The 13004-nt window shown below is 52.7% G+C and overlaps 1 protein-coding gene across 6 annotated transcripts in view; it reads right to left on the reverse strand.

Annotated features, from left to right (window-relative positions):
- The window catches only part of Ksr1 (kinase suppressor of ras 1), a 145642-nt gene that overhangs the window by 49312 nt on the left and 83326 nt on the right, over positions 1-13004 (reverse strand). Inside the window, exon 1 of one of the 6 annotated variants that reach the window (XM_015501147.2) lies at positions 2967-6497. The exons of the other annotated variants lie outside the window; for them this stretch is intronic. Within the exon in view, the coding sequence (XP_015356633.2) occupies positions 2967-3200 (234 nt within the window). The 5' untranslated portion in view covers positions 3201-6497. Of the gene's footprint in view, positions 1-2966; positions 6498-13004 lie in introns of those variants that run through there. 6 annotated transcript variants of the gene reach the window in all.

The following is a 13004-nucleotide window of genomic DNA, read 5'->3' on the forward strand; positions in this document are numbered from 1 at the left end:
GGGGAAAAAGAGCCAGGCTTGGACCCACCCCCGGCCCCCCCCCCCCCCCCGCGCCTTGGACACCACCCTGCCTCTCCCTGAGCTTTGGTTTTCTGATTTACACAATGAGTGGGTTTCACTAGGAAAGATCAGTGACCCTGGCTGCACCCTGGAATTTCCTGCAAGATTTTTTAAAAAGAACCCAGGTGCCCTGGCCCCATCTCTGACCAGCCGAATCAGAACTCGCAGGGGTAGGGACTACTCGCAGGGCATCAGTGTGGGGCCTGCAGTCTGGCAGAGGTAGCCCAGGGTAGAAAGAGTCTGGCAGGGCAGGGCTGGGCCTATCATCACGTGAGGCCCAAATTCCTTCACCAACCCCAGCCTCGCCCAAGCTGGAGAACAGGTGCCCCAGCATGGGAGCCCCGCTGCATCGGCACCTCCATGGCCTGGCTTTCTCCAGGCGTCATGCTGTATGGCCTACACTACCCACAGCTGGGACTGGAGGTCCCAGACAGATGGCACAGCAGCGAGGATGGAGGGATGCAGGACAAGGGGAGGAGAGAGAGGGGTGAAGAAAGGGGCCATGCTGAGCATTAATTATGCACCTTCTAGGTGCCAGGCACTGTTAGAACTGTTAAAGATCAGCAAATGCAATCTTCAAAATAGCCTGAGGTACGTATGTCAGAGAAGGTGGGTAACTTGCCCGAGGCCATACAGCATGATGGGTGAGGCTGAGACATGCCTGGTGCCACTGTCTTGCTCCATGAAGTGGACTCTCAGGGCAGAGTGCCTCTGTAGCCACTGTCTTCACAGGACACACCTGGCTTCTCTGACTCCACCCTGCCCTAACTGGGGCGAGTTAGGGTCAGCTCGTCCAGCAGTGGGGTTGACAGCAGCTGCAGGGGCTCCCCAGAGGCCTTCTCTCCATGGACCCCCTCACCCTGTTTCCCAGCTGCCTCGGAGCTGCCCACAGTTCCTCTCCTGGTCTTTGAAGGGGGCTGGTGCTTTCCAGCTCAGCCTGGGGCAGATCTCCAGCTGCCAGCTGTCCCAAGCCACCACCTTCCCTCCAGGGCCACTGTCATCTCCTGGAAAGCTTGTCTTGGGGCTGCCTCCCGGCCCCCTCACTGACACAGAAAGGCCCATTCTTCCTCTTTGCCATGGTTATTTCTCACTGGTCCCCAATGTCTCCCCCTTCCAATTCTCCCCCATTCAAACTCACCATTAAAAAGAGCCCCGCGAGCCCTGTCTTCTACCTACTGCCTCCTCCAGAGCTGCAGGGCGAGAGCTCTGGATCCAGCCAGCGGGGCCAGCTGTGCCAGTGTGCCCTCAGTGGCAAACAGGCCTGGGTAACAGGCCTGGCCCCAATCTCAGTCTTGCAGGAGCCAAATCAGACCCCTCCACCAGAGAGCCAGGTCCAGTGTTCAGCAAGTGAGGTCGGTCCTCTGAGGGGTTTGACTGTCTGTCCAGGAGTGGGAAGGGCTGGACGGAAGGAAGGGAGCACAGGGCTGAGACCTGAGAACCAGGCTCTCTGCCTGCAGACAAGCCTGCATTGTGTCGCCCACAGGTGTCCACCAGGAGCCCAGATCTCTCAGGAGATCCCGGAGGTCGGCAGTCCTCTCTGTACTTTTCCAGAAATGATGAAAACCACTCCCGCCCCACAGGAGCACTGGCCTCAAAGCCAAGAGAGCTCGATGGAGCCTCAGAGCAGGTGGCCAGGACCCAAGCCAGGAGGCCATTGCTATAGCTCCCAGATTCTGCGGGCATAAAAAGGGGCCAGTGGATACCCCAGAGGTTGAGAAGAAACCACTGGCCAAAATCAAAGGCAGATGTCAAGGGGTTCCTCTGAGAAAAATCTAGTCCAATGTCCATTTTATTGAGGAGAAAAACAGGGCCCAGAGAGAAGGAGGGGACCCGCCTCGGTCACCCAAAACAACAGCACCAGGACCAGGTCCAGGATCCCCACGCCCTTGCCAGGAACCCACACCAAGAGCCAGGGAGACATTCCCTACCCAGATGTAAAGGTCTCCTTCCTCCAGGTGTTCTGAGCAAATGTAACCAGGAAGCCAGGGAAGATTCCCGAGACCTGCCTGAGAATCACCGCCCAAAGCAGCTGCTGCCTGGGACATGCCAAGCCACACGCCTGCCTCGTGGGCCCCGAGCCCTACGCAATCAGGTCCTGGGCTGTCCCTAACAGAGCCTGACAAGACCCTAGCATCTGGGTGGCTCTGCAGATGTGCGGCAGACAGAAACCCCCAACTCCATGTCCTTTTCCGCCCTACCCATCCACACTCTGGTGACAGGGTACACAGATGCCAAACCCCATGTCACCAGATACCTTCCAACATCCAGGTTCTGAGAGCAGACCCGAGACCCCCACTGGGATGGGACATTCTGCTTTTTACTCCGTTTTTAAAAATATTTTTCAATCCATCTAATCATGCAAATAATAACTACTGGTACTACTGCCACTCAAAAAGTAGCCTGGGCACAACTGCTTGGTAGCCAAGGAAACTGAGGTTCAGGGAGATTAAGTCACCTGAAGGGGACATGGAGAGTAAGTGACAGGGCCTGGATTGGGACTCAGGTCCAGTCTCCCCAAAGGCAACATGCACAGCATGCCGTTTGTCCCCCTGGCCTGGTCAGCCAGGGAGGCAGGGCCGCTCAGCTCCACAGCTGTGGCTCCTGCGCTCTCTGAACACAGCAGGCCCCAAACAAGCGTGTAACCTATTTCAACTAGAAGCATGAAAAAAACATCAAAAGCAATTCACTAGAAGCAATGGGGGAGGGGGCTGCTTTAGGAAGATTTGGATTGTTCCCCCGTCACCTTATCATAAGCCAGGGAACGGGATAAGGGGAAAGTCTACTTGTCCCCTACTATGCAGGTTTGCCCAAACACGTTCCACAGCCAGTTGGCAAAGCAAGGATTCAAAGTCCAGCCACACGAACCCATGGTGGGTATTTGGGGGAAGCTGGACCCCAGTGCCTACCTCACCACCCTCCTCCAGCGCAGGCTGGCTCAGGCCTGGGGCTTCTCGCAGCAAGACGGGCGGTGGGGCCGCTGTGCCCCTGGACGCCTTGGCCATCACCCAGCTCCACAGACAATGCATTGTGAGGGGGCCGAGTTCAGGGTCCTGTGCAGCCCCGGCCCCCAGTGCTGTGTCCCAGGGAAGAGCAAGGCAGGGAGGGGGGGTTGTGTTTTCGTGACTATAGTGAACAGTCATTGCAGCCAAAAATAGTCTGCGCCTGGGAGCTGGGGAGTCAGCACATACCTCCCGGAGCAGGTGCTGGGTGTGAGGCAGGCCCTGGCGGCCTCGCAGCAGGGGGCTGGGACCCGGGCTGCTGGGACCCAGATAGAGAGGTTTTCCCTGCCTTGCCACCTCCCTCCAAAAAACTAGAAGGGCCTGAGTCAACAAGGAACATTGTCATCTTCTTCCTCCCAGTGAGTCATCTGGGGTACCCCCACCTCCACATGAGCTCCAGCTGCCACCCAGGCCCCCCACAGCCTCTCCCATAGTCAGGGCTGGGTGGTTTGAACACCCACAGGAAGCACCCTGTGACCTGCAGCGTGCCCTGGACAGCACACAAGACGGCCGTGAAGACCACGCTCAGCCGTCCAGGTGCCAGCAGGACACCCCGGAAACGGTGACCATGCCTTTCTGTGAACCAGAAAAGAAATGTCAAGAGAGTGAGGCGCTGGCAGGCCGTGCCTGGCAGGGTTGGGTAGGGATCTCGTTTTCTTTTTCAAGCTTCTGTGAATTTTTTGGATTTTCCTACAATGAACGTGAGTTAGATTTAGAAAACCGTCTTTAAAATTCATTTTAAAAATAAAATTAAAAAAGGAAAATCTCTCCAGCGTTAGAGAGGGAATGTGCACATTCATGAGGACTGGGAGAGAGAAAAATATGAGGAAAATGACTCGTATTCACAGCCAGACTTGCTGGCTCCACCTCTTACCATCTAGGTGACCTCAGGTAAGTGACATGTCACTTCAGTTTCTCTACCTTTATCGCACACTGAAGATGACAGCGCCGCCTCATGAGGGTTCTAGGGAGGACTGAATGGGACCCTGAGGGACCCTCACAGCTCCGTCCTGGGCACCCTGGGAGCAGTCACTAAATAATTATAGCATAAATTCATGAATAAACTACAGTAGAGGAAGGAAAAAACATTTCCAATAAAGGAAATGTGCTGTGTTTATAGTGTTTTTTTTTTTTCCTCTCTGAGTAGTAATATTATGAGGTAAACTGTCAATAAACGGCTGCTGTTATTCTTTTCTACACTTTTCACATTTTTGAACATGAGCATAGGTGTGAATTACTGGATGCTAAGAAAACAACCTAAGACGTCAATAACCAATGATTGTCTCTGAGTAGCACCACAGTAGTCTTATTTTCTTTGCTTTTCTCTATTTTCTAAAATAAAGATTATTTTCAAGTAAGGAAAATTAAAAATGTTATTAAAAACAAAACCTGGGGATGGACTCCCCTATCAAGTTCTAGATCTCCACAGAAGCCATCCCGAGAGCTGCAGGGCCTTCCACAGACGTCTCTGAACCAGGGACCCTGGGCCCCTCCCCAGACACAGGAGTTCCGCTCACTGATGGGAAATGGGAGACACCGTTGTCACCCAAAATTCCCAGGTGACCCTAGCCTATGGATGTGGGTGGGGGCAGGGTGCCGCAAAGCCACAGTAGCAGCTGTTATTGCATCTGAGATTTTTTAATATCAGTTTTTAAAATTCTGTAGTCCTGGGATTAAACCCAGGAGTACTTTACCATTGAGCCACTTAGGCTTCTCCCCAGCCCTTTTTGAAACAGTGTCTCATTAAGTTGCCTAGGCTGGCCTTGAACTTGCAATCCTCCTGCCTCAGCCTCCCGAGTCACTGGGATTATAGGCATGCGCCGTTGCATCCAGCAGCATCTGAGCGAGTCTCCATGCCTTCTCCTTCCTTCTGTCCTTCCTTCTGTCATTTCCTTTAAGAACCTACTTCTGAGTGCAGGTGGATCTGAGCCTTCAGGCTTCTCCACCAAGGCTGAGCCCTTTAAGGCATCTAGAGTCTTTGTTATGTGTTATAGTATGATCATGTGACCAGAGTCAAGCCAATCAGAGACCTCCCTGGGATTTGACAGCTCTCATTCTGGGGACAGCAGCTCTTTGTGGATAGGCACTAATACAGTGGAAGGAAGTGAGGCTGGGCTGCTATGCCCTTGGTGCCTGCCACGTGGGGTGGGCTATCCAAAGTCATGTGCTAACAGCACTGTCCCAGCCCTGCAGCCAGATTACTTGAGTTATCTAAGCTCATCAAACTCTCTGTCTTAGCTCAGTGGTACTTGAACTTGCTATGGAAAAGTTTTGACTGTAGGAGGAAAATATGAGGTTTTACTATGTAAGTGCTTATCTTGTGCCTGGTACCTTGCCACTCTTCCACCTAGCAACCCATCTGTCACCCATCTTTCACCCATCCGGTCAACGAGGAGCCACCAACCACCAAGTGTGAGCACTTCACTCAGCTCTGGGAGCACAACAGTGACCCAAACAGTCTTTTGCCTTAGGGAGCTCACATGGTGATAAAAACCACAGAATAAAAAAAAAATTATTTTTTTACGCTAACTAAAATATGTAATTGAGATCTGCAAATAGGTGATAAAATGGAAAGAACACACTACGAGAAAGTGGTGGCTATGAGAGGCGTCTAATTTTAGACATGGGGCCTCTCTAAAGAGCTGACCTCGGTGCCCCTGCAGAGGATGAGGGGATGAGCTCTGAGGCTAGAGCTGGAAATTCCAAGAGGAAACAGAATGTACAAAGGCCCTGAGCTGAGACAGGAAACAGCCTGACTGGTTCTGCGGCCAGAGGCAGAGTGAGGAGAGGAGGAGATGGGGAAGGAGGAGGAAGACCCCAAGTCCTCAGGGTCTCCAGGGGACCAGGGAGAGGAGGAGGAAGACCCCAAGACCTCAGGGTCTCCAGGATACCAGGGACAGGTCTGTACTTAACACTAAGCACAGTAAGACCAGTAAAGCAGGTTAACTCAGAAAAGTGAGATTAACTGGATTTGGCTTTTAAGAGAAAATCACTCTTAATTCATGAAGAATGAAAACACAGGGAAGGGAAAAGTCACTGGGGACAATGATGTAGGGTGATCAGTTCCAAGCAGTGTCTAGAACAGAGGAGGCAGTGGGGGACAAAAAAAGAGACTCAGATGGATTTGGGACATGGGTTGGGAAATCCAGCCGGCAGGATTTGGTAGTCCATTTGAATTTGGAGTGGAGGAAGTAGACGGCATCAGAATGACTCCTAAATTTCTAGCTAGAACAAGTGCTGGAGGAGAAATCAGGCGCAGAGAGGGTAAGGGACTTGTCCAAGGTCACACTGCTGGTAAACAGCAGTCGAGGATTTCTTCTGCCTCCCAAGGCCAGGACCTGAGCCATCTACTTACAGAGGTCACGCTCACAGCAATCTTGCTTTCCAACCCTGCTTCCTGCCCAAAAGTCTTCCTGCTGGGAACAGGGGACCCCAGAATTTAAGTGCAGCTATTTTTTTTAAAAAAAAGAAAGTTGATGAAAAAAGAGACTTTTGCTTTCTAATAATTCAAACAGAACAGTGTTGACATAAAAAAAAATTCCCAATATAATCTGGCTCGTCAGATCTGTTGCAGAGCAATGTTGCCTTTGAGGTGGTCCCAGGAAGGGCGGGCGGGGGGCAAACATGAGCTATCAGCTTAGAAGCCAGAGGAAATGGCCCCAGAGTTGGCTCAGTACTCTAAACTAACCAGTGGATTAATCCATTTGACGGACTGATCATTAGAATGGACTAACTGGGTGGTAACTGTAGGTATGTGGGGCATGGGCTGGGGGTGGGTCACTGGGGGCATGTCCTTGGGGCTTATATTTTGCCCCTGGTTCCTTGCTCTCTCTCTCTCTGTTCCCAGATGCTGTGACCTGAGCAGTTTTCCTCTGCTGTCCCTTCTGCCATGATGCTACACCTTGCCTCGGGCTCAGAGCCATGGAATCGGCTGACCATGGACCGAACCTCCGAAACTGTGAGCTCAAAATAAACATTTTCTCCTTTAAGTTGTTCTGGATCCCGTGTTTGGGTCACAGTGACGAAAACCAAGCACTCAACAAGCACACCTAGTACATGCCAGAACTGAGAATGAGTCACAGTGAAAAAAAAAAAAAAGCCAGATCCTTGCCCCCAGGTGCTTCTGTGCATAGGACTCAGCAGCCAGGAAATGCAAGGAATGGAGAGGGGGGGCTAATTAACCGTCCCCAAACCATGGAGTAGTACAGGGCAAGGACCACGCTCGTGCTCAGGACTTTTCCTATTTCTAGAAACTAGCGGCTCCTCCACCTCAGAAGCTTCAAAGAGGGTACTTTAGTTCAGAATCAGAAAAATTAGTGACTTCATCAACTAGTATAGTGCTATATGCAGGTTCCATGGGGACAGGAGCTCAGTGCTTGGCACACATCAGTGCTAACAGCACACTCAACAAATGAGCCACGGAAGGAACAGGAGGAGGTGCAGGAGGAGGCCCTCAGCTCCGGACCTGCCACATTTCATCCCTTCTTCCCTTGGGGCCATCAGTCAGCTCTGTGCCATGGTCATCTGCAGATGTGTGCCACCCCCCCCCCAGCTCTCAGTGAATCCCCTATGATGAGTAATCTGGACACCTGGCACAAGGGAAGTGACCAATGAAAGAATGGAAAGGAAAAGGACAGGAGGGGTGAGAGGGAAAGGAAAGAGAGAATCTGAACCAGAGGCAGCCAATTCAATGACCTGACTACACATAGTGGCCCCCGACTGGGCTGTTCTAGGTAAGATATCCGATGTCAAAGTTGGGGAGAAGGACACCAGGGTTTGGATCACAACCACCCAAGTTCGAGTTCTCACCTTGCCATCAGCTCACTGGACGGTGCCGACAAATCACTCTGAGCCTCAGTTTGGGGCTCACATAAAATGGGGATCACAGGATCTCTGTTGAGAGCCACAGCCGAAGGGGCCCCAGCAAACTTCCAGCTGATTGGCTCACCATGGCCCCAGCAAACTTCCAGCTGCCAGCTGATTGGCTCCTCTGCCTGATGCTCATTGGGCTGTTTCCCTGCCCTTTCAGACCACGGAGCTGCTCATTGGGGGACTCTTTTGGCTCCGCCCATGAGACCCAGCCAATCGGCCTCAAGAGTGGGAGGAGTGCGGGTTGAGAGGCTCGCAGGAAGCCGGTGGTGGCAGTTGGGCTCTGAGGGAATTCCTGAAGAGCTCCTGTGGTGCGGGTGTGTGTGTGTGTGTGTGTGTGTGTGTGTGTGTGTGTGTGTGTTCTAAAAATAAAGTTCGGTTTCTGCTTGACAAGTGGCTCGTGAATTGTGCCCAGCCAGACTGCCACATTTGGTGGCCCATACGGGAACGAACCCGCGACCTTGGTGTTATCTCCACCCTCCCTGCCCCAGGCACAAGGCTTAAGCAGAATAGTGGATAGAAAATGCTGGACTTTTCCATTTGCCTCGTTCCTTCCACATCCCTATGTCAGCTTTTCTCAGACTCAGTGACAGGATCATGTCAGTCCACCTCTCAGGCTTCCATTCTCCCATCCTAAATGGGGAGGGCTCTGTGGTCCAGCAAGCTGAGATGGTACTAAAATCCAGCACCTAGTACTGCTATCTCAGTACTAGGACACAGTACCGCATCCAGGCAGCCCAAGTGGCTGGGGCTGACGTCCAGATCCCTCCACAAGGCTGGTGGGGTGTGTGCTGCTTTCTGAGGAGGAAGCTCCCCACTGCCAAAAAGCCAGCTGGGCCACTGGCTGTCAGAGGGGAGGGGAGGGGCTGCGAGGAAGAGAGATGGCAGGCCACAGGACTCGTGCTGGTACAGGTGTGACCCCAAAGGCCCAACTCCAGGGCAGTTTTCTGCTTCGATCTCTCATCCTGCGCAGCCTACGTTCCTGGGCCCACACAGAGCCAGGGACTCCCAGCCAGTGGGAATCCAAGATGGTGGCAGAGATCAGGTAGCTTTCCCCTTTGTACCAAGAGCAGGCCTCCCTTTAAGCCTGGAAATGGAAGGACAGGGGAGAAGGCAAAGAGAAAAGAGCCTATCAGGCCCACGATTTAAAAAAAAAAAAAGAAAAAAATAACAACCCTTACCAGACTGGGGGGCATCTTAAGCTCAAAAGCCACTAGCATCGAGGTGGTGGGACCCACGGGCTCTGCCTCCTAGACCTGACCCCAGCCGTGTTGGACACTTCCTTCAACAACTTCCAACAGAGAAACTGCTGGAGGGAAAAAAAAAAGTGGCTACCTGCCAGTGGGTACTGAGCTCATTTCCCCAGCTGCAGCCAGAACACGAAGCCATGATTTAACCTGTGGCACAGCAGGAGCTGGAAACTGTCACAGTGCCCCAGGGAGGCGAGGACCCTGCCTCTAGACTCCCCCTCGCCCTCCTTTTCAACCCCCAGTCCTTCGGCTGCCCCCATAGGCCCCTGCTCCTCACCCAACCCCAGGGTGAACCTGCCTTCTCACTGGTGGGAGTTTTATTTTCCTTAAAACAATTCCAGTATTCATTTCCTCCTCCCTCACTCTTTGACACACACATTTCAATCATCCCCTGGTAAGCCCAACCCCTGCGCTCAACACCCAGAGTTCCCTGAACCCCCCCCCCCCCAGTTTCCCAGGCAGCCTCCTCTCCCGCGCTTCCTGGGAGGGCAGCTCTGTCTTTCTCAAACTCGGGGTCTTCGCAGAGACTGTTCCCTCATCTGGGTGCTCTTCCATTCCCTTCCTGGCTCTCCAGGACATCTTTCCTGGCTGCCCAGGGTGAGTCTGCCCATCATGGTACCTGGTGCCAGCCTGAAGCTATGGGGCCGGGGAGAGCACTGGGGCACCCCAGGCGTGAGCACAGGGCCCCCCCACCAGAAGACTAGTCCTCACTGCCCAGTGTGGCAACAACCAGATGCCTACTTAAGTTAAAATCCATCACAATATAATAAAACACAAACCTCAGGTTCCCTGTCGCACTGTGCACCTTTCAAGGGTCCCCCCACACTGGAAAGGGCCACGCACAGCCTCCGTAGCACTGTGGGGAGTTCTGTTGGACAGCGGTCCCCCTTGGGTAACAGGAACCCAACGCCCACACTCGGTCTCCAGGCCACAGATGAAGGAAGAGAGGAGGAGCCAGAGGTCACACGCGTCAGAATCACCATAGTAGACTCTGAGCCAGAGGGGACAGGTCCTACTCAGATGGGGACCGAGGGAAACGAGTGCCACCATCACTCCTGTGACCACATCCCCACACGCTGCCTCTCTTCGTCCGCAGAAAAGGCACATTTCCAAGAAACCCACCACAAACAACTGTCCCACTTGGGGACAAAATCTGGGGGGCTATTTAGCTACAGGGACAGGGACACCCCAGGAAGGCAACACTGGGAAAAAACAGGGGGACCCGAGTGGCTTCACCTGTGTGGGATTCACATGTGTCTTCCCAAGGGAAAAATCAGATGTGGTCACAAAACCATGAAGAGTCAAGAACAACAGAGAACAAAGGGGCCATCTCCAGAGGCCTCAGGAGCAGCCGGGGGCAAATCACCCTGTGGCATAGAAGGCAGTGACAGACGGGCAAAAGGAAATGGCCAGACTTCACCAGTCTGGGAGGCAGACGGCTAGGTTGGGAGAGAGACCTCATTTTAAGCCTGGCTTCCCCAGCCTTCACCCCACCTTGACTGCCATTCATTCTGGTCATTTCTTTACCTTGCGAATATTTGCCAATGGCCTCCCATGCCTGGCGCCATGCTGCTAGGCACACAGCCTCCTCGGGGACAGGCCCCTGCCTATGTGAGCAGGTGGGCACCACCCAGTCGCTCACAAGATAGTGGGTTTTGTTAAGTTTGGGTTTTTGGATGGTACCAGGCATCAAACCCAGGGTCTTGGGCATGCCAAGCAAGTGCTCTATCACTGAATCACCCTCTTGCTCACCACAGGATATCTTGAAGAAATCTCTTACTATTCTACTGTTAAGGAAGAACAAACGTGAATTTTTTGTTTTGTTTTGTTTTGGGTACAAGGGATACAACCCAGGGTCACTTAACCATTGAGCCCCATCCCTAGGTCTTTTTATTTTGGGAAAGGGTCTTGCTAAGATACTGAGGGCCTCGCTATATGGCTAAAACCAGCCTCGTGAACTTTCAATCCTCCTGTCTCAGCTTCCTGAGTCGCTGGGATTACAGACATGTACCACCGTGCCCAGCTGAAGCTGGGTTTTTATAGACCAATATAAAGATAAGACCAAGATGAAAACCCTACAAAATGATATATATTGAATGACCCTGTTTTAGCCAACAAAAACCAGGAAGGGAACAAATGGATACTGTCAGTTCAAATGACCAACAATCATGAAGGGGTCTGGCAGAGGAGGTTCCCTGTGCATAGGGGAGCAGGGAGCGCCTCTGCTTGCTGACTTAACACCCCTGCACTCACTGGGTGTGGAAAACAGTTGAAAACACCATCTCTCAGTGTCTGTGGGTATCTGTTTGCTTCCTGATCATTTCTTACGTGGGCTAAAAAAGAAAAGCTGGCTGAAAACACATCAGGAGGATTTGCTCAAAATCAGTGAGAGAAAAGCCTGATTTGGGGGCACTGGGGACTGGGGGTGGGGGACCGCGTTCTGTCTGTGGGGCAGAGCTCCCTGCTCTGTCCACAGGTGCATGGTTCATGCAGGATCCCAGTGGGACAGCAGGTTGCTACCTGGGCCCTTCTGAAGGAGAGTGGAGGATGATTTATGGGAGAAGAGACACACGAGGCAAAGCCGCCATTTGGCGGGTTTGGGGAGGACGCCAACCTACGTGACCTCCCCAAACTACCTCATATGGATAAACAGAAGCCCTGAGGGATGAAGTAACTTGCCCAAGAGCTCACAGGATAGAAAAGGCAGAGGGGTCACTCTAGATTCCCACGGACTCTTGGGTTCTGCCTGCACTCCGTGCCTGGTCATCCACAGGCACAGATGGACAGGGCCATCCCGGTTCCACTGGACAATAGCTCCAGGAGATGGTGGCAGGCACCTTTGGTCTACCTGCAGCACCTCCCGTGAGGACCTACTGTGGCCATGCTACAAACTGCAGCCAGGGGTATGCATTTCTTGCCTAGAAAGGGAGGAACAGACACCATACCTCCTGGCTTCCGTTATCCCCCAGATTCTCTCCTGATCCTGGAGGAGCTTTTGCTCCAAACCCTGCCCCTGCGCGTGCACACACACGGAACTACCTCTTCAGAGAGCTGAGTTCTGAAGTATGAACTACCCTGAAGAAGCCTGTCCTCAGGCCAAACTTCAGGGTCAGGCAGAGAGAGCCAACTTAGAAGCATCCTCCAGGCTAGACCGGCTGCCCCACAGAGACCCAGGGGGCCTATCTCTCCCAGACTAGGTTTCTGGAAAGCCTGGTGGGTATTAGGTACTTTCTGAAGCTTGACAAGGGGAAGCCCCTCCACTGCAGGCCCAGATACCAGGGTTGGACACTGGCAGGACCTTGGCATTCCCGCCCCCAGGGGAGCTGAGCTATCCTGCTGGCCCTTTGGGGACTCTCTAGCTTTCTAAGCAGTAGGTGAGATAAGGAATTAGGGCAGGCAGGCTGGAATCAGGGCCGAGCACCACAGTAACCATTCAACACACCCAAGGACCCTGGTCTCTCCTCTGCCTCTCTGATTGATTCTGTCAATCAATGGCCCCTACACAATTTTACAATTTTTTCTTTTTTCTCTTTTGGTACTAGGGATTGAAGCCAGGGTCACTCTACCACTAAGCTACATTCCCAGCCCCGTTTTTATGTTTCATTTTGAGGCAGGGTCTTGCTATTGCCAAGGGTGACCTCAAACTTTCAATCCTCCTGCCTCAGCCTCCTGAGTCCCTGGGGTTAGAGGCATGCACCACCACATCCCTTTGGGCCTATAAGTTTCTTAGGGAGCATATGGGGACAGGGTGGGTCCTACCTATTTCCTAACCAAGAACAAGTGTGAAAAATGTCTTTATGCAGCTTACTGTCCAGGCCAGGCACAG

This window comes from Marmota marmota, unplaced genomic scaffold, assembly GCF_001458135.2.
Source record: "Marmota marmota marmota unplaced genomic scaffold, marMar, whole genome shotgun sequence".
NCBI lineage: Eukaryota > Metazoa > Chordata > Mammalia > Rodentia > Sciuridae > Marmota > Marmota marmota.